Raw genomic sequence first — 23403 nt, 5'->3', positions numbered from 1 at the left:
ATATAATAAACTAAATTCACTAAAATATATATATTTATTTATTTATTTCTCTTTAAATTTAAATAACATGAATAATTATGTAATTAATTAAACTGGAATGTATATACATTGTAAAGTTATTATATATTTTTATAAATATTTAGATAAAAATTTATATATAATAAAATAAATTATTTATCTCTAAATAATTATTTAATTCAAATATATTTAAATGTATATTCAAAAAAGGTAATATAAGGCACAAAAAATTAAATTTAGAAAATTAAAAAATTTAATGTTAAATAAAAATTTTAAATTTAAATAAAAAATAAAAGTAAAAAAAATGTAATGTACAAAAAATACTTAGCGCTGTTTTTATATTGTATCCCTTTAACTACAAAACATCCTTAAAAATGATTATCAGTAACGAAAGATGTTTATACAGGATATATCAGAAGTCGCATCCTATCTTTAGAGAGTGAATTGATGAAGTCAAAATAAGTCGAAATTAAAGAATCATGAAATTACATTTGAACCTTTTTTATAAAAAAATTTATAAAAATTTTCCTCAATGGTCATTTATTATAAATAATTAGTTAAACTACAACGTTTTGGCTGTCATTGCAGCCCTTTTCAAGTAAATCTATAAACAGTTACATAAAAATAATTATAATTTTAATACAAACATTTCATCACAACAAATAATTATAAATTCATATACAAAAATATGTTACATACCAAACGTAAATGCATAATAAATTAATACAGTAAATTAAATTCACTGCAAAACCATCCACCATATTCACAATTGTTTTAAAATAATTATAAATTCAAATAATTATAAATTCATATACAAAAATATGTTACATACCAAACGTAAATGCATAATAAATTAATACAGTAAATTAAATTCACTGCAAACCATCCACCATATTCACAATTGTTTTAATGAACAATGTAGAATTGACGGTAGCAAGCGAGGAATAAATAGATGTTAACAGCTAGCAAGAATCTTAGTCACTAATCTTTAAGAAAATCGAAACAAAACTAATGTGTCTTTCGCAATCTAAAATCTCATAACAAAGTCAAATAATTAAATAAATAAATAAAAATAATTTAAATAGCGTCAAGAACACGATCATAAATCCCACTAAAATTCTCCGTGTCTTTCTGTAAATTAATGCCTTTACTTTGTTTTTTTATATAAAACATTTCTGCAATTTCTCTTTTTCTTGTTTGTTTTTCTTGATGCAAGATAACCTTCTTTATAAAAAAATTTATAATGAAAATAATGCGCTTTAAACATCTATCTTAAAATTCTAATTGCGATCAGGGAGACATTGCAGATGCTTTAAAACATGTATCAGGATAAAGAAATTTTTACTCATTTATATTTGGATTGATTAATTAAACACTTTGAAGCATTTTTCTCAGACCATAACTTCTATCACAAAAAAATGACAAATTACTTGAATACTTTTTGTAATACTACTTTTACTATATATTTGTTAGTTATAATATTTTTATTGTAATCTCAACAATTAAAAATTTATAATTCAAGTAAAAATAATCTATAAAAATTTTTCAATTATTTAATTAGAAACTCTTTAAACTTTAAAGAAGGCTCAAACGTAATTTTGTTATTCTTTATGTTTGACTCATTTTAACTTTATCAATTCATTCTTCAAAGGTGTAACGTGACTTGTGATACACCTCTTATGGAAATTTATCACGAGTAAGTCCAATTAATCACTTATTTCGAGTACTTAAATTACTTCCTATCAGTATATTAAATGATACTGATATACAGTAATTTAAGTAGGTACTCGAAATAAGTGATACATTGATATACAGTAATTTAAGTTCTCGAAATAAGTGATTAATTGGACTTACTCGTGATAAATTTCTATAAGGAACTCTGTATGTATATCATGTGCTGCAACAATGAAGTAACTAAAAAGTCAAAAAATTTTTTTAAATATTAAAGTAGCCTACTTGATATGAAATACTCCATATACATTAATTAATATGTGCTAAAGACGTATACATATATGTGCTCAATAATTTTGATCAGTATATGTTTATTGTTTTACTAAACTGAGTTTTTAATATTGTTTAAGATTTAGATGAAAAAAAAAATTAAACAGATTAAAATTATAATATTCCTACGGTCTTGCAAGAATTATATTATACTCAAGACCTTATTTCATTGTGTTTACATTGTATTAATTTCACGGTCTTTACATGAAATGGATTATTTCGAGATCGTGTTATCCGCGTGATTGTCGAGATCGTGTTATTCACGTGATCGTATTGTTTTCATCATATGATGACTGAACGGATACGAAGCCAACGATTTCGGCAGCGAGACGCTCACTCTTGAGTCTAACGTACTGCGAGACAGACGTCTCCAAGCGAGCTATAGTCCGTGAACACTTAGCGAAATTTAGACTTGTATCAAGTTTCCAAATACATCAAGTTTTTTAAATTAATCTAAGCACGTAATTTCCTTCATTACAAATCCAGCGAAGAGCACTCTCAATTACGTCCTACTCCTTAACAAATATATTACTATTGAAGGTGTCAGCCAATTAGGTATTACACAACTAAATGAAAATTACAGACGATGCAATAATTTACTGAAAATTTTTTTTATTGATTCAAATCTAGTAAATTTATTTTTATAATTTTTACTTAGTTTTATGATTGATGATGACACAATCGAATTCCAGTGAACCAACAACTCAATATAGTAATCGAATATGTTTTAATTATTATATTACAGATTTAATACATTAGCGTTATTATTTAACAAAAAATCCAATGTTGCCCAATTGTTGAATCTGTTTAATATGACAATTATTACATGTTACATTATATACCCAGATAGCCACAGTAATTATTATGACATCATTTTGATCATCAAAATGATGTCATAATAATTACTGTGGCTATTTGATGTTATCAAGAGACACGGTAGTGTCTCGCGACCAGTTAAGGGCGTAGCGGAGACACCGTGTATCTTAACGCGAGTCGGACATTTGAGTCTTTATAATATTTCGAATCCTCAATAATGGCTGAAGCAATCGAGTTTATACTAGACTTAATTGATAGATTGAGTTCGAATTATATAATAAAAGTGTCTTTATTTCTGCTCTACGTGATTTGTAAGCAGAGATATATAAATGCAAAGTCGAAATATGAAAAATTTCTATTAAGAAACGTCCCCGTCATCATTATCATCATTATCATCATCGACCACGCATACATAGTAGTATCGTGCTACACGTATTCACACGTATACAACACATGCGCACACATATATCACACGTACACAACACATGCAAGATGCATGTAGTGGTAATTTTGTCCATCTCGCACGTTTTACAACAGATGGCGATAGTGGCGCTCCGCCATATCGGCAGCGTGCGGGGTTATGTTGGCTAACTCTCTCTCTCTCTCTCTCTCTCTCTCTCTCTCTCTCTCTCTCTCACTCTCTCTCTCTCTCTGAAGTGGAAAAGACGTGTGTCACATCGCTCCGTCAAAATACTGAGTTTTCACCGGTAAACAGTGGAATAGAAGTATAATAAGTTATTCAAGTTACGCTGCCATAAAAAGGGGATAACTATGAAAGTTATCTAGCCGGGATATGGCGATCTGTGACAGTGAGCAGTGAATTTATTCTAGGGAGCATTGAAGTCTCGTAAGACAAGTAGACATTATACGTGGACACAATAGTGCTGACGTGTGAAAGTGGATCACAGGTGAGTGATCGATTAGGCTGATATTAGCGGTTTCGGCCGGTAATTATCGGCATGGACGATGAATATGCAGAGTATCGATGCTCGGCATGTAGGAAGGCAATAAAGAATAAAGTCGTCAAATGCAAAACTTGTATAAATAAGCTTTTTTACCATCCAGGATGTGTAATTAAGCATAAAATTCTGGACAGTAGACAAGAATTAGTGCCGTGTAAAGGCCCATTTGAGGAGTTTTTGATTGATAGTAAAGAAACAAACATGAAGACGGCAGGAAGAGATAGGACATCGTCTACAGGATCCGTGGGATCTGCAGGATCGTTCACAAGTAAAGGATCAGGCATTGATGTAAAAGTAGACTGGATCATAAAAACTGTAAAGGAAATAAAAAATGAAACAGCCTGTAAAAATGAAATTAAACTAATGATTAAAAAAGTAGTTCAAGAAGAATTAGTAAATGTTAAGCAAGAACTGGAAAACTTGAAGAAAATGATACAGGGAGTAACATGTGTATCAAAGGAAGAATCGCAGATAAGCTACAGTGAAGCGGTTAAAGGGAAGAAGGAAGAAAACGTTATAATTGTTAAGCCGAAAATGCAACAAGAGAGTGAAGCCACTAAAAAATTGATAAAAGAAAAGGTGGATATTAAGAGTATGGCTATGGGAATAACGAAATTAAGGAAAGGAAGCAAGGGAACAGTGATCGTGGGTTGTGAAACCGGCGAGGAGGTGAAAAAATTGAAGGAGACAGTTCAAGCTAAGCTGGGAAAAATTATAAAGTGATAGAGTCGCCTCAATCAAAACCAAAGATAAAAATTATTAATATAGGTGTAGAAGAGATGAAATTAGATGATAATGAACTTATAAATACGATAAAGATGCAGAATAAAATAGATACAGCAAATATGCGAATTGTGAAGAGAATGATCAAAGAAAGGAGAAATAATCAATCTGAAAGAAAAGGAAATGAAGAAGGGTCAATAATAATAGAAGCAGATGAAGAGACACATGAGCTGATATTGAAGAAAGGAAAGCTAAGTGTAGGATGGAAGAAGTGTCCGGTATTTAATCACATCAATGTTAAAAGATGTTTCAAATGCTGGGGATATTATCATATTGCAAAAAATTGTACGCGAGAGGAAGCATGCTATAAATGTGCAGGAAGTCATAACTCGCGTGATTGTACAGCGACAAAGAAGAAATGTGTGAATTGTATGTTCAAAAATCGAACATACAATCTGAATATAAGCGATGACCATGACGCCCTTAGTCCGGAATGTCCGACCTTTAAGAGGGCGCTACGGGAGGAGAAGAGGAGAGCAGGCTGGGAGGACGCTAAATAGCAACCACAGGAAGAAGCGGAGATAATACTATATACAAATGCGCAAAGTTTAATTGCGCACAGAGATGAGATACAACATCAGATCATGAAGAAAATAAATCCTGCGTTCTTAGCATTCTCGGAGACCAGAGTGACTGAGGATATCGAAGACAGTGAAGTGAACGTTCCGGGTTATAGTATAGTTAGATGTAATGCTGAGAATAGGAATACGGGAGGAGTTATTTTATACGTTAGAAGCGATATTAAATATGAAATAGTACTAGAGGGAAAAAAAAAATTAGAATCGAATTGTTGGTGTGTTGCGGTAGAAGTAAAAGATAAATTATATAAAAGAGTGATAATGGTAATATATCACTCACCGAGCGCATCGCACGGAGATTTCTTGAGATTTTTCGAGGATATAGTAGAAGAGTTTATAATAAAGGGAGAATGCATGGTAATAGGAGATTTTAATATAGATCTTATGAGAGATTCGTTTTATGCGAATAAACTGCAAACGACAATGCTAAGCTTAGGTATGAAACAATATGTTAACGAACCGACGAGAATTACGAAAGACAGTCAGACAATTATAGATTTGATCTTCGCTAATAATAATAAAATAGTACAGGTAATTCATGAACCTAAAATTACGGATCACGCGTGGCTGAAAGTTGAGCTGAGTGTTAGTAAAACTGAAAGTAAATATAGAGAATTTAGTGCTAGGAATTATAAAGAGTTTGATGAAAATAAATTTGCTATATTAGTGAAAAATAAATTACAAGAAAGCCAGGAATGTCAGTGTGAATGTATGGGTGTCAGTGAGAGGGCGAAAAAACTTGTCGATAGTATAGTGGGTGCGTTAGATGTAATGGCGCCGAGGAAAAAATTTAGAATTCCGAAAGTTTGGGAAGGGAAGAAATGGTTTTCAGACGAAATAAAAGAGGCTGCGGATAGAAGGGATAAGGCATATAGAAGAGCATTGTATGACGATACCAAACAAAATTGGTCGCAGTATAAAATTGAAAGAAATACAGTAGTAAAATTAATTAGGGAGAAGAAAAAAGAATATTATGAAAATATGATAGATCTTAATAAAGAAAATCCTACGTCTATGTGGAAAACCTTGAAAGAAATAATTAGAGGCGAGCCAGTAGGCATAAAAGAGGTAGGAAATATAGATTTTGAAATTTTAGGCGATATCGAAGAGTGCAATATAGCTGATAAATTTAATTTATATTATATACAAAGTATTAATAGTATAATAAACTCTATAAAGGTCGTTAGATCCGGTGATATAATCGATCATTGGATGAATATAAATAAGAAAATTATTTATATTATCGAAAATAAAGGATTTATGGAAAATTTCGTGACTATTAAACTAGAGCAGTTAGAAAAAATTGTTATGGGATTGCCGAAAAAGAAAGGTACGGAAGAGGGAATAACTAGCGATATATTGAGGACAACTTTTTCTGTAATAAAAGAGGAATTTGCGAATATAATAAACAATTCTTTAAGAGAAGGTCTCTGTCCGGAAGGTTGGAAAATCTCTACGATAATACCGATTCCAAAGATAGATAAAGCGAAAAAAGCGAGCGATTATAGGCCTATAAATATGTTACCAATATTTGAAAAAGTGTTAGAATTAGTAGTAAAAGAACAACTTGAAATGTATTTGGAAACTAACGATATTATAACAGAACATCAGTCGGGGTTTAGAAAATATTACTCGTGTGAAACAGCGATTCAAACTGTCATTGACGAATGGAAATTAATAGTAAGCGAAGGAAAAATGGTAGGTGTAATTTTCATGGATCTTAAGAGAGCGTTTGAAACAATAGACAGAGAAAGATTATTAGGAAAAATGTATTATTATGGAATTAGAGGAATGGCTTTAGAATGGTTCAAATCATATTTAAATAATAGGAAACAGCAAGTGCGTTTCAATCATACATGGTCTAAATTATTGACAACAGAATACGGAGTGCCACAAGGCTCGGTACTAGGACCTTTACTATTTATAATATATATAAATGATATAATCGAAGGCTGTCCAGAAGGGTGCAATATAAAAATGTTTGCAGACGACACGCTTATATATGTAAGTGGAGAAAGTAGCACGGATATAGAGATAAAATTGAACACGGCTTTTAATATAATCGAACGTTGGATGAATATAAATAAGATAAAAATGAATGCAAGTAAAACGAAGTATATGATAGTTAGAAGTATTCAAAAAGAATTGAGAGGTAATACTATTTTGAAATGTCTGGACGGAATTGAAATAGAGCGTGTAGAGACTATGAAATATCTAGGTATAATTATTGATGACAGACTTCGATTTCAAGATCACTGTGATTATATGTTAAAGAAAATAGGTAAAAAAACGAGTTTCTTAAATAGAGTAGGTAATTACATATCAGTGTATACTAGATGCATTATATATAAGACAATCATAGCTCCTCATTTTGAGTATTGCGCGACGATATTAATAGGCATGGGGGAGACGCAGATAACCCAACTGCAGAAGGTACAAAACAGAGCTATGAGGATAATACTTCAATGTGATAGATACACCAAAGTGGAAAACATGCTAGAGGCGTTGCAATTTATGTCAGTAAGACAAAGATTACAATATAATATATGTATATTTATTTTCAAGATATTGAATAACCTGTTACCAATTCAGTTAAGAGATAAGTTACAAATAGTAGGGAACAAATGCGATAGGGAAACAAGACAAGCGGGTAATATCGAAATTCAATTTCGAAAAACAAGGAGTGCACAGAAAAGTTTGTTTTATGAAGGAAGTATATTGTATAACGTCCTGCCAGTAGAAATTAAAACTTGCGATAGGCTCGAATTATTTAAAAGAAGATTAAAAGCGCATATCTTACATATGTAAATGTTAAAACTGTATAAGAAAATAGCTGAGAAAGCTAAATAAAAGCTCATCAATCAATCTCTCTCTCTCTCTCTCTCTCTCTCTCTCTCTCTCTCTCTCTCTCTCTCTCTCTCTCTCTCTCTCTCTCTCTCTCTCTCTCTCTCTCTCTCTCTCTCTCTCTCTCTCTCTCTTTCTCACACACACACGCACACACACACACACACTCTCTCATTCTCACTCACTCACTCACTGTTCGTCTTGTGTACTTATTTAGTACATTCATGATTAAACATCTATATGCATTAATGTGAAATTTACTTACAATTAGTTTACTTGAAATATTCAATCTCTAAAGTGTTTATCTTATAAGATAGACAAAAAAATCTGAGTAAATAATAAGAAAAAAAAACAAGGATTATTATTGTCATAATTTTTTATCAATTAAGTACTCTCAACTATCCAATAATTAAATAAATACGTACAAATGTGCGCGCGTGTACACACATACACATATTGATATATTAAAGAGATTGAAGGAGAGGAAGGAGAAGATAAAAATTTAAATATTCACATATATTTTCAAATATTATATATGAATTTATAGTTTACATATCTAATTAATAATGAATTTCTAATTATATTAAACATATCAAAATAAAGACATACATGTATTTATCAAATAAATAAAATTATTGAATACAGACTTAAAAAATTTATTAAACATAGACTTAAAAAATTAATTAATTAAACATATTCCAAATTTAGAAAAAATAAACTTTAATTATATATGCAACAGCTTTTTAAACTAAATTTTTAAATTCTATTTTATATTAGACAATTATCTCAATCAACATCTACGTCCACATTAGCTGCACTGCAGACTACCTCTACAGCCACATTATCTGCTCCGCGGATATAGCGTTATGCCAATACGATACATTACATGTACTTACTTACTTGCCTTTACTGTACCAACTCTTGTTCTTTCCACGTAATCATGTTTTTACAGTTATCGTTTGCTGTATATCTTCCAGCAAACTTTATTTCGTGTGAAGTGTATTTAATTAATTAAATCTCTGCGAAAGATTGAGAAGATGAAGGGATAATTCAAACTATGAAGACATGGTTACATGGAAAAGACAAGAGTTGATACAATAATAAAGACATACATGTATTTGTATCCTGCTGGCATAAGGTTATAGAAGTTGATTGAGATTGAAAAATAATAATGAAAATAATAAAAAAAATAAAGACACATGTATTTGTATCGTGCTGGCATAAAGTTATAAAAGTTGATTGAGATTGAAAAATAATAATAAAAATAATTAAAAAAAGGAAATATTCAATCATCATTTAAAATCATATTTGAAATCTGTAGAATAAACAGTTTTTGCAAAAAATGTGGAGCATTTGAGCTCTAGTAAGTCTAAAAATAAATGTAAACATCAATTAATAATAACTGATGTTATATATATTGTATATTATATATATAAACCAATTTGTTGCAATATTCACTATAAAAGGTTGTAAGGGTAAGATGGCTAAAAGTGAATAATTTAAAAGATAGTTAACATAATTTTACATAAACTGAAATATTTTATAAAATAAAATATTTGTAATATTTCGAAGTTTATGTAAGATTATGTAAAAATTATACCTTTACAACTTTTTATAGTAAATATTGCGAGGAATCGATTTATATGAGAAAAATTAAGGTAATTCTATTTTGAAAATATAAGTGACCTTTAAATAACCTTGAAAATCGCCGTTTAGGAAAAAGTCTGTGTCAACTTTTTCTTTTTCGAAATCCTGCAACTTTTATCTAAATTTAATAGAAAATGTATAAAAAATGCTCGACATTAGTACACACACACACACACACATATACACACACACACACACGCATATGGGTAAATTTATATAAATAGGGTGCTTTAGGAGGAATGATCAGGATTCTAGGATATGATTGTACACATCATTTTAAGCAAAGAAGTTTAGATAAACATGTTTAATAATTGTTCTATTCCGGTCATAAAAATATACAAAAATGAATGATATAATCTCTAAAAACTCACCTTTAAAAAAAGGTAAAAAAAGGCGACCAGTTAAGGGCACGCCATTAACAAAAATTATCCATTGCAAACCCATGTAGAATCCTATCCTATTGCAAACCCATGTAGAATCCTATGAAAAATTAATCATTGCAAACCCATGTAGAATCCTAGGCAAAATTAACCATTGCAAACCCATGTAGAATCGTACCCATTGCAAACCTATGTAGAATCCTATGAAAAATTAACCATTGCAAACTCATGTAGAATCTTATGAAAAATTAACCATTGCAAACCCATGTAGAATTGTATTAAAAATTATCCATTGCAAACTTATGTAGAATCCTACATTGCAAACCCATGTACAATAGAATTGTATGAAAAATTATCGATTATAAACCCATGTACAATCGTAACAAAAGTAATGAAATAAAAAAAAAAATTGCGCCAAGTGAAAGTAGAAACTTGTACCAGTGGAAAATTAAAGTTGCAGACATATATAGAGTCGTATAATGAATCAGTAAAAATTTAAATTTGCAAATGTAGAATCGTACCATAAAAAAACTTATCTTTTAAAAAAAAAGATAAACAAGATGCCAAGTCCATGCGCCATGTGAAAAAGAAATAAAAAAATTTTAGTTAAAAAAACTGGGAGCGCTGCTAAATAATATTCTAACAATATTAAAATTAAATTGTTACTTTTAAGCTCATTACAGTTAAAATATGTTTTGTGTTTAAATTAATTAATGTTACTTTAAGGTGCATTGTAATTTTGAAACTTAGCAGCGCGCCCAGTTTTTTTAACTAAAATTTTTTTATTTCTTTTTCACATGGCGCATGGACTTGGCATCTTGTTTATCTTTTTTTTTAAAACATAAGTTTTTTTATGGTACGATTCTACATTTGCAAATTTAAATTTTTACTGATTCATTATACGACTCTATATATGTCTGCAACTTTAATTTTCCACTGGTACAAGTTTCTACTTTCACTTGGCGCAATTTTTTTTTTATTTCATTACTTTTGTTACGATTGTACATGGGTTTATAGTCGATAATTTTTCATACAATTCTATTGTACATGGGTTTGCAATGTAGGATTCTACATAAGTTTGCAATGGATAATTTTTAATACAATTCTACATGGGTTTGCAATGGTTAATTTTTCATAAGATTCTACATGAGTTTGCAATGGTTAATTTTTCATAGGATTCTACATAGGTTTGCAATGGGTACGATTCTACATGGGTTTGCAATGGTTAATTTTGCCTAGGATTCTACATGGGTTTGCAATGATTAATTTTTCATAGGATTCTACATGGGTTTGCAATAGGATAGGATTCTACATGGGTTTGCAATGGATAATTTTTGTTAATGGCGTGCCCTTAACTGGTCGCCTTTTTTTTACCTTTTTTTAAAGGTGAGTTTTTAGAGATTAATAATTACTGTGGCTATTTGGGTACATATATATTTCATACATGTATATCGATATGTTCAGCTAGCCACACGTCATTCGAATATCGAGCCATGTAATATGTTTATAGATGTAGTATCGGGACTCCTCCATAACGCATGAGTGGGTGATGCGGAGAAGGTTGGGCAGAGGGCCTAGGTAGCTTAATGGTTAGAGCAGTCGCCCGGCAAGCGGAAGGTTCTCCGGGTTCGAGTCCCGGTCTAGTCACCCGAAGGCCCGATTCTTTTTCGCGGATCCCACATAGATTTCTGTTAAAGCGTGTCGTAGTAAAAAAATTAGTCTATACTTTGATTTATATTTTATTTTATTTACTAATGTGTTAAAATAACAATACAAAAACAGCGCTAAGTATTTTTTGTACATTACATTCTTTTACTTTTATTTTTTAATTTAAATTTAAAATTTTTATTTAACTTTAAATTTTTTAATTTTCTAAATTTAATTTTTTGTGTCTTATATTACCTTTTTTGAATGTACGTTTAAATATATTTGAATTAAATAATTATTTAGAAATAAATAATTTATTTTATTATATATACATCTTTATCTAAATATTTTATAAAAATATATAATAACTTTACAATGTATATACATTCCAGTTTAAATTAATTACATAATTATTCATGTTATTTAAATTTAAAGAGAAATAAATAAATATATATATTTTAGTGAATTTAATTTATTATATATATTATAAACATTTTAAAATAAAGCAATAATTATACATCATTATAGAAAATTCATCTAAATATTATATATTATCAATGGGAAAATATTTAAAACGACCAACTGGCTATTATTAATGGTGTTAATTTATTTGTGCAGCAACGTTTCGACCCTGAATTGGGTCCTCTTCAGGCTAATCAATACAAAGAAAATTACAATTTATATAATACAAATAAAAAACTCTAAGAAATTATGTACAAAGAGCAAAGTCAAAAAATATATAATAAAAATATAAAAATTTATCAAAGTTAATAAATAAAAAGTAACCTGATGTTAAACGTCAATGTTAATTAATACATCTTAAATAATGAGATAGTAGGTATTTGTTCAACAAACGTAATGTTAACAATGTTTACCATGAAGCGATACAAATGTTATTAAGCCAGAACATAATAATAAAAAAAGGGAAAGATAAACTTTTACCTAACAAAAGAACGAACGTCGTCTAATAGCCAGTTGGTCGTTTTAAATATTTTCCCATTGGTTTAATTTTACTGGCATTCAACTTTCTTACTTTGATTATATATTATGTTGTCATTTACTTAGTGCAACTTTTTGATTTTACTACTTTTTGATGCTAATATTTTAATTTTTTTCTAGTATTATTAACAAAAATAAAATAGAATTTGTAAATATAATTTTTGAGAAAATATTTTTGATGATGATTAATTTTTGCAAAAAATTATTTTGGCTATGAACTTAATTTTTGAGAAGATAATATATTTGATTACGACTATTTGTAAAGAATTATTGTTGCTTGCGAAAGATATAACTTAGCACTTTTTTACATCTGTGATGTCTTTTTTAGTGGGATATTTTTTACTGTGCTCCTTATGGCCAATTTCTTCACTTCTAGATAACTTTATCCGACAGATGAACTTGGTGATTATTGGTAAATTATAATAAACATTTATCAATACACACACAATGAAGGTCTAATAATATAAATATTTTAAGATTTGGCAGAATAGAGTGAAGGTGTAACGAAATTACTTCTAGATAAATATGGTCAATACATAATTATGATTGGTCCGATAAAACAAGTTAAAGCAAAGAAAAATATGTGGGAGAAAATAACAATAGATTTAAAAAATATACTTGGTGTGTCCAAAACATATCTGCAATGTGAAAACCGATATAAAACCATCATGAAACGAAAGAAGAAGGCAATCGATAACAACAAAAGTACAGGGCGGAGTAAAATGACTGTCCCTTATGAAAATGAATTATCAGGAATTGTAGGATTTGATGATAGCATAGAACCTAAGGTATAACTTTAATTTTAAATCATGTAATCAATCTTATAAATTTTTAATTATATTTTGTAATTTTAACATTATTTGTGTATAAATATGGGTTTTAATGGACGCCAAGCATCTAGTTGTAAACAAGAAACAAACATTATCTAATCTTGGAAAGAAAACGTTTCTGATAAAAAGACAAATGCTAAGAAAAAGAAGATTTCTAATAAGAATCGAAGTGTCGAAGACACTTTGAAGGAAATACATGAAAAGGAAGAAGAAGATAGAGAACGAAGACATTGAGAAAAACTTGAGTTGTTTAAATAATTTTGTGAGAAATATTACGAAAAGAAAAGTGAATAATATAACATTCCAAACATTTTCAACGAATAAGTTATATACATTTATATATATGTAAACCCCTTCAGGGGGTTAGCCAAGTAAACGGCATTACTTCCAAATATTGTACCAAAGTATTTGCATTATTTCCAAATATTCTACCAAACTTAATATTGTGTCATGTTTTGTGTTCATTACTATTATTTTTTATATGTGATATAATAAAAGGCCAACTTAACGAGCTTATATGCTATTAATTGAAAAATTTTTATTTATTAATTTACATCATACTATACAAAAGTTACGATAAACGTTTCGACTGTACGACAGTCTTTCTCAATATCCTAATAATATGTTAAAAAATTAATTTAGTCATTTCGACATCATAAATAAATACAACAATTATAAGATTATATGACGAACGCAGTACAAAATTCATGATTGTTGGCATGAGTTAGAGCGTCAGATGCTGTTATATTATGTAACGACACTGTGAACAAATTAATATATCCGCTCAAATATTACAATACATTTAGATTTTTAATAAATAGTATTAACTTACTTTTTTGTCAACGAACATAACACCTTTGTTAAAAAATTATTTCTTTTTACTTAACATAATCACAATGTGTACTTTTTTAAAAAACAAATCGATATCTGTATCTTACAATGTCGGCGCGCTGTATATATACCCAATTTTTAAGATGACGTAGACAATTTTTTTAGAATATCATAATAAGAACCGTCAAGACACTCGGTGTCCTTTTTTAGGTTGATACTGTTGTTTTCTTCTTTAATATATATCATTTCTGATATCAACCTTTTATAATAATTCTTTTCATAATCTAGGATTTTTGTGTCGTTCCAATTGAAATTGTGTGTAAATTTTACAATATGATCAGAAACCACCGAGTGCCTTGCTGAATCTAATCTAATATTATTTTTATGTTCATTTACTCTTGTACCTAATTGTCTTTTCGTCTGTCCTACATATGTAGCATCACAATTATTACACGAAATCTTATATATGACCCCCGAATTATTTTGGAGCTTATCTCTGTCTTTTTGCGTTTTTATGACTCTGTTTAATTTCTTTAGACATCTGTATCCTACTGTTATATTTGATTTCTTTAATTCTGATGCTACTAGTTCCGAGATTCTTTCAATATAAGGTATCGCTATGAATTTTTTATTATTGTCATTATTTATGATTTCGTTATTTATATCTTGAGTCATTTCTTTGTTTAATCTATTAACAATAAGGAACTTCAGTCTATTATTGATTTCTGAGAAAATGAGATCAAGAGGATAACTATTGCTCAATAAAATCTCTATGATTAATGTTAAATTTTTACTATGAAAACGGGGATGTGATAATAATATTGACCGGTCTACTAAATTATATATTACACTTTTTTTGTGGCATATAGGATGATTTGAATGATATGAGAGTGTTCTACCCGAAAATGTTTTTTTCTGAAACCAATCTATGTATATTATGTTATTTATAATTTTGAGTGAGATATCTAAAAAACTTATGCTACGGTTATCCTCTCTTTCTATTGTGAATTTTAATCTATCGTGACAATCATTAAATTTTTCTACTAGATATGTGACTTGATCTTCCGGCAAGCAAAGCAAGATATCATCGACGTAGCGATAGTAAAACCTTATATTAACCTTTATAGTTTCAAGAATCCTAGTTTCTATATCTTGCATGACAATATCCGCAATAATTGGAGATAAAGGCGATCCCATAGGAGTTCCATGTATTTGTTTATAGATCGTTTCGTTGAATGTGAAGTACGTTGAAGTCAAAATGAATTTAATTACATTAACAAACTCATTTTTGTCTATTGATGTGTGGTTTTCAATGTAATGCCATCTATTATTTATGCTGTCTATTGCAAGGTCCACAGGAACATTTGTGAACAACGATATCACATCCAAAGATACGATTGTTTCATTGTTATTTAATTTAAGATCAGACAAAGCGTTGCACAATTCAAAACTATTGTTAACATGACTTTTACCTTTGGGTAAACTTGTCACTAAAATGTTGTGTAAATATGCAGCTAAATGATGTAGTGCTGTATTGACCGATGATACTATTACTCTGAATGGAACATTTTCCTTGTGAATTTTGGGCAAGCCATATGCTTTAGGAAGCACTGAATCACTGGAACTTAAACCATAATAGTCTTTTTTTGTGATCCATTCATTTTTTAACCATTGTTTTAAATTTTTGTTAAGGTCTTTTTCTATTTTTATTATTGGATTGTTTTTGATTGTCATATAATTATCTTTGTCATTTAATAATTCTTCAACTTTGTCTATATAAAATTCTTTGATCATTGCTACGGTCGTGTTTCCCTTGTCTGCTCTTGTGAAAATGATGCTGGGATTTTGTTTACAAAATGTCATGGTTTTTTTGTACATAAAAGTAAGTTTGTCGTTAATTATGTCTTTCCTAGTATTGTTGTTTAAAAAAACAAAGAACTGTGGAATAGCTATGTTTCTTATTGTCGTGAGATTAGTTATGTTATTCGAATTGCTTTCTATGTCTTTAATGAATTCATGGACAGCTGTTTTTTTATCAGTATTAATAGGAAGGCTAAAATCACTACCTAATTGCAATAAATTTGTGACATCAGCTGGAATATCTACATCAGTCAAATTAATAAACCATTTATCATTGGTTTGTTCTAATGGATTAATAGTTCTGTTTATAAAATTTGTTGCGTTAATGTGGTTATTAATATATTTATTATTTTGAGAGTTTACATTATTTTTCTCTGAACAAGAAAAAACTATGGGTTTAATATTATTATAGTAATCCGATTCTTTTTTTTGCAATAACCAACAGAATTTTTTCTTATGTAAGTAATGTAAGTTTAAAATTTGTTTTTTAAATAATCTACTATGGTGGTTATAAATCTCTTGCCATACCTGGGATGGGATGTTGTTATTTAATCTTTGTGTAAAGTATCTTATGTTTTTGTTAAAATACCCTATTTGTCTGTGCAAGTCAAATATCTCTATGTTTAATATTTCCATTCTAAATTTATGCAACACACTGTCTAACCTTTTTTTTGATTTATAATGACATACGTTAATATTACTATTGTCTGATAGATGCTTAGGTAAAACTCTGAATGTCCTACATTGTTTTAAAAATATTAATTTGGACACAGTTCTTATTTTGCCATAATTCGCCCCTAGCCAAGATTTTAAATCTTCAAAGCTTTGTTGTCCATAATTATGTTGTACAAACTTAAAATTAAAATGGTGGAACTTAAAAAGTGTATAATTATTACGCATTGTAAGGCCAGCGTGAATTAAATATATATATTTTATAAATTAAACTTCGGCTCGTATACAATTAAAATATGTGATATAATAAAAGGCCAACTTAACGAGCTTATATGCTATTAATTGAAAAATTTTTATTTATTAATTTACGTCATACTATACAAAAGTTACGATAAACGTTTCGACTGTACGACAGTCTTTCTCAATATCCTAATAATATGTTAAAAAATTAATTTAGTCATTTCGACATCATAAATAAATACAACAATTATAAGATTATATGACGAACGCAGTACAAAATTCATGATTGTTGGCATGAGTTAGAGCGTCAGATGCTGTTATATTATGTAACGACACTGTGAACAAATTAATATATCCGCTCAAATATTACAATACATTTAGATTTTTAATAAATAGTATTAACTTACTTTTTTGTCAACGAACATAACACCTTTGTTAAAAAATTATTTCTTTTTACTTAACATAATCACAATGTGTACTTTTTTAAAAAACAAATCGATATCTGTATCTTACAATGTCGGCGCGCTGTATATATACCCAATTTTTAAGATGACGTAGACAATTTTTTTAGAATATCATAATAAGAACCGTCAAGACACTCGGTGTCCTTTTTTAGGTTGATACTGTTGTTTTCTTCTTTAATATATATCATTTCTGATATCAACCTTAGTAGTATAATGGCAGGTATGGCCCGTCAAAACAAACCCCCACCACCGACCCGTCTGGCGCCGGGTCTTATCTTATCTTTCCCCCACCACCGGCGTCTGGCTTTTCCGAGTGTGGGTGTTAGGGGGAAAGGGTGTTGGGGGAAAAAAAAATGGCGACTGGCCCCGAAAGGTGGGGATGAGAATTTTTATTTTTTATTTTTTCTGATTTTCTCTGGATTTGAACCCGGGACCTCCGTGTTTCCGAGCAGGGTCCTAGTATGTTGAGCTAAACGAGATCTTACTAGTCTAAGGATTAGATGTGGTATTTAAGCTAAAGTTGCGTAGAGTACGGCATGGGGGTTCGGGTATACGTATGGCAAGGATAGCTCGTCGAATCAAATGGTCGATATTGGACGGGGGTGGGGTAAAAACAGTTCGGGTATACGTTTGGCAAGGATAGCTCGTCGAATCAAATGGTCGATATTAGACGGGGTGGGGTAAAAACATTTTGGCCAAGAAAAGCGTCGTGCGGTCGACCGGTGGCAGGTAGTAGCTGACAATGGCGTAGGGTAATAAAAAAGAACACGCAAATATTTGTACAGGCGAGCATTCCGACTCGCGTCACGATAAAAAATAATAATACATCGTCGTAGATTAGAAAGATGTCAGATAAAATTTTATTTTAAAATAACTCGCTGCTTAATGAAGGTAAACAGGAACATGCATGTGGAGGAAATTTCTGGAAAGAGGAAGTGAAAGAAAATTGAACAATAGTTTTAAATAAAAGTACAAATATGGATTATATTTAAAATATTTTTACAGAACAAAATTTATTTATTCATACTAAAATTCATATTATATATTGTTATAATTCGCTTATTTTTTGTGAGTAAAAATTTTACGAAATAAGTGTATGATTAAACGATCGTTATATTCACAATCTTCGGAAAAAAGAGCGAGAAACTGATTAAGATTATAACCGCTGCACATATAATATAAAAATACACAGCAGTATTGTCCGCAAGTCTTAGAAAAAATTCCTTGTAATTGTTGAATATTCCAACGATGGATGATGGAGTTTTGTCGAAGTCGGATGAGAAATCCTGGATACAAGGGGGGCAATCCGTAGCTGTCGAAATAAGTGGCTGTACCGTGTTCATCGAGGTAGAAGGCGATCCAATGTTCTCCAGGTCGATCGTGATTGTCGGTGTTAGCGACGATAGCCGTCGACCTCGTCCACACCCTCGGAACTCTGTCGGCTGCATAGACTCCAACATGTCTGGCATCGAGATGATGCAATGCTTGTAGAATTTCGCGAGAGTTCATTTTTTTTTTGTCCCGAATACGAACGAGTGTACGGTATTATTTGAACAATACCGGTTTTTACCTCTTTCGATAATGCGTCTTCTTCTATCTTGAGTTGTTTTGAGAGGTTTTCAATGTCAGTTTGCGTCGAGATGGAAATTGTTTCGTTCTTGTCCGTCAACGTCGATGACGATTCAGAAATCACAAATCTCTCTTCTTCTTCTTTTTCAATCTGCTGTTCGTTGCTTTGCTGATTTTTTTCCTCTATTTGTATTTTAGTTATATTCTCATTTACATCGCAAGAAACGGCGGTTTCGTATTTATCGTCGCTATCGTCGAAAGTAATTTCCCAACTTTCGTCAGAACTACAAGTAGCTTCAGTAGAGGTCGAAACGTTCTCGCAATTATTTTGCGCACTTAGCCAGCATTTTAATTTATAAGCATTGTATAACGCGCAATGAAAGGTTGTTCCAAATTTTCGAATCCCGTGATGACCGCAATATTGTACGATATCCTCCTCATCCGGTAGATTTTTAAATGCTGGTGAGGTACCCTCCAAATTATTTATATCTCTGGAAAGTAAATTCCTCAAGTAGTTTGCTTTTTCGTTACCTCTGACGTAAATGCAGCGCGCGTGTCTTGCAATTTCGCGGAGATACGAGGTAAAATATTTCGGATTAACTGAGCCGTCGAACCACTCGATGCCGTGATAATTTCGTGAGAGCCAATTGTTTTCTCGTCTTGCTTTTGCGGGTAATTTTCCAAACGCGTATGGTGGCATCATAATCCAGTGCTCGACAATCGGAGTATCGATCGCGACAACGGCGACTTCCTTCGCGATAAATTTATTGGCTTCATCGCGGAAACCTTGTATGTCGACGACTATGTCCATATTGTGAGATTTTCGTTGATGAGGTACAAGCTCTTAGCGAAACGTGCGCGTTTGGTTGTGTCTCGTACAAAACTGATTCTAGCGCGTTACATAGTTTCCACTCCGTGAAAAGTGTCATCGAAATTTCCAAAGGAAGAGGAGGGGGAAAATTTTCTAATCGCGTATTACATTACGGTGTATGAATACATGTTGGTGAACGAGTGTTAAAAGCTAACCGGAAAAATCGACGATAACTTGACGCGATGCATCGATTTCTATGACATTATCGAATTCGGCGTAAACGATACAATTAATTGTTTCGGTGAGCGCCTTATCTGCTCCGTTATTACAGCGAAAACTCAATAGACACCTAATTAGCAATTACCAGGCTGAGCTGTAGAACCTGCGTAGGACGGAGCGGGGGCGAAAGACCGCGGCGAAAAGGTCGAACAGGCGAACAGGCCTGATCCTGGGAGAGGCATCTTTAGAGACGGGTTTAGTGAAGCTATAAAAAAAGACGGACGAAAGGCATATCAACCGAGAATAAGCATATCTACAGTATTATAGAAATTTCTCGTTCAAAAAATGGCACCCGTCCCTGAGAAGAGGGTATGATTACAGCAGGTAGAGGGACCGACAGATTGGTTGAGATTGGCTATTACCCCAGAACGAGAAAAATAGGCGTGGCGCCCTGACTTCGCGACGAAAGGGGCCGAACGGTGCGTTGTATCCCACCGGGGGAGGAAAGGAGTAAGAGCAGAGAGAGAAGACAAAGAAAGGACGACGACAGGAATGGCGGAAATCGTGATCTTGAAAGGAGGAACAGTGTGGCCACCCGCGAAAGACAGTGGCTCGCCACACAAAGCCGGAGAGCCTCAGAGAAAGAAATAAAGTACATCCTTCACCCTTCCAGAGGAATGGCATGCTTTCGGGAGACAAACCAACAGAGGATAAAGCGATATTCTACCATGACCGAGAACGAGATAAATCCAACAACACCCAGGCTGTTGAAGCGTGACCACAATGTTCAATTTCAAACTATAGTAGCGGATAGCTTGGCGGGAAATTTTGTCAGCATTATAGCATGCGCTAGTAATACTCCGGAGCTTATTTTCGCTCTTCTCACCATTAGACTTGCATCGAGTATACGAATTTTCGACGTGCAATTAGTTTCTATAAAACAAAACGTATCTTTCGAACGCACGAGTCTCAACCGCACCTCGACGCCATTAATTAAGAATTTATCCTGATTGAAAACGTCGCAATGGAGGTGACCTATAAGATCTAGCGCGCGCCCTCCGCGTATGTAACGAGCTCGTCTCGCTATAGCGGTATTGCCTTCCGCTCCTGCCGTATCGTCCATGTGTCCGGGTGTATCCGCATCCCATAAGCACGAGGTTAGATGGGAAGTTTTTGCGGGCGATGAATAATTAACAATGCTTCGATGTACGCGCGGTACGCATAAGCGTGTTTGGAGGCGACACGAGCTTTTGATTGAAATACACGTCGATTTGATTGAAGATGGAATGAAGAAAATGATTTACGGGGCCCACGTTGACGCCTGATCCGGCCGAGACCGGGTAGCGGCTCGGTTTCTACGCGTACCCGAAGACTTAGTAACGTGTGTGTGAGATCTAAATATTCTTCTCCGTGACCCGGGATGACGAATTCTAGCGGGGAGTCGTCCGAAAAGCGAGGTCACGGGTTTGTAATGAATCCATTGCGAACTTTCGATGCTAGTTTGCGTGGGCGGTAAAGAGAAGAGATCGAGCTCGCTCTTTAAACACTCGCTCGAGTGTGTGTGAAGAAATGACATTCTTTTCTATCGTCGCCCGCTCTACCAGCGTTATTGTCACGGACAAGCGTATTTAGAAATAATGGTGATTATGAAAATATATCGTATACTGTGCGCTTTTTACCGCTACTAGCTTTACGGCCGTTTCCGGGACGATTTGAGCCTTTTTACAGTCGAGCGATTTTTCCTCGTATTATTTTTAGTTTTTTTTGTATTTGTTCTTTTTTTCCCACGAGACTTGATTTTCGATAAACTTTTTTTCTTATTTGTCTTACCGCCGTTTACGCGACACGGTTACCTGAGGATTAGCTGACGTGAGTCTTAAGCCTGCCGAAAGGAAACTGCGCTAACATGAATTTTTTCATCTGATTTATATCCCGTACCCCTTCAGTAGACTACTTATTTTTTCCCTAGCTTTTCTCTTAAGATTGTCACGCGATTGTTCAAACGATGTTTGACAGCTACCTTTAACGGCATTTTATTTCAACATCCTCGATTATATTAACCCCGGCCCGCAAAGCTTCTTACCCACTGCCCCTAGACCTCTAGTTAAATAGGCAATACACGTCTGAACATTCCTTCCGAGAAAACTAACCTATTCCATGACCTCGTTGATAGGGTGAACCGACAAAAAACTCGGTGGAATTCCGCCACCGCGAGTTCCAACCGTTTTGGTAATTCGTTATAATACTCCGAATAATAATCCATATTAATGAACAAATCCCTTTCTTTCTTATCAAAAAAATCCTTTACAGAGTATTTTTAAAATCTAATCGATACGTTTGAAATGTAAAGTCACCGTTAACGTGCCGGATTCAAATGGTATTTTGTTCCAGTATCGGTCTTTTATATCGATTTCAATCCGTCGGAATTTGTTAGGCGCAGCGGGATATAATGCAGAGGTGAGAAATGTTTTACCTGATTCGTTCCATATTTCGTAATCGCGCCCACCCCTGTGACAGGCACTATTCGGAGAAGAGGAGTTTGCACATCTCCTGTTATGTAAGGTTCGCAAATATCACAATAAACGAACAGTTATCGGGAATACCCCGCGCCAAACTACACGCTTCGTAACCATAGAATCCCTCGTCACGTACTCCATTTCGTCAAGAAAACCAGTAGTTTTAAGAAAACATTGAAGTAGATTTTTCTTTGGAATTAAGCTTAGATGTCGTGAGCATACGAACAATAGATACTTTCCCCCTTAGGAGCGTTATCAAGACAATCAGCTAAACCGATCATTTGCAAAAGGCTATCGGAAAAATGCATATAATGAATCAGATTGCAACCAGCAGGACACGCGAGGGAGAACAAAATACTACCAGCCTGTAAATTTTTCTTGCTTCAAACGAAAATGGGAACCGAATTCTTTGCATGACGAATTATCATGGAGACGAGCTCTTCCATGTTATTATAAATGCCGCACGGTATTGAGGCTTCCTTCGAAGTTAACACCTCATCTTTTTTATTTTTCTCCTTTCAACTTGAGAGTCGATTATCGACGAAACTGAGTATATTTTCTCCCGCTGCATCCGCCTTACATGAAAAAAGGTATTCGGGAATTGGATTTCGCTCAACGCGACTTCCCAGTCACCGTGTAAGTGCAGCAGATGAGGTAATTCCGTAATGAACGACGAGGTTTTATTGTCGGGGGAAATAGCGCATGCTGCTATTGCT

General features: G+C 32.4%; 2 protein-coding genes across 2 annotated transcripts; one reads left to right on the top strand and one right to left on the bottom strand.

Moving 5' to 3' along the window:
• The first annotated feature begins 3685 nt into the window (after positions 1 to 3685).
• On the top strand, positions 3686 to 5179 carry LOC146722781 (uncharacterized). Its single transcript, XM_085483875.1, is given in 2 exon segments — positions 3686 to 4503; positions 4506 to 5179. Coding segments are annotated over 2 exon segments (1284 nt in total). The 5' UTR covers positions 3686 to 3794; the 3' UTR covers positions 5081 to 5179.
• Positions 5180 to 18598: 13419 nt separating this feature from the next.
• LOC146722780 (uncharacterized) lies at positions 18599 to 20016 on the bottom strand. Its single transcript, XM_085483874.1, has one exon. The coding sequence runs from the start codon at positions 19950 to 19952 to the stop codon at positions 18966 to 18968; it is 987 nt and encodes a 328-aa protein (XP_085340000.1). The 5' UTR covers positions 19953 to 20016; the 3' UTR covers positions 18599 to 18965.
• Positions 20017 to 23403: the final 3387 nt, after the last annotated feature.

Source organism: Nylanderia fulva, unplaced genomic scaffold (assembly GCF_048542155.1).
Source record: "Nylanderia fulva isolate GAGA-0341 unplaced genomic scaffold, ASM4854215v1 Scaffold273, whole genome shotgun sequence".
Taxonomy (NCBI): Eukaryota; Metazoa; Arthropoda; class Insecta; order Hymenoptera; family Formicidae; genus Nylanderia; species Nylanderia fulva.
This window is presented reverse-complemented; position numbering and strand designations above follow the sequence as displayed.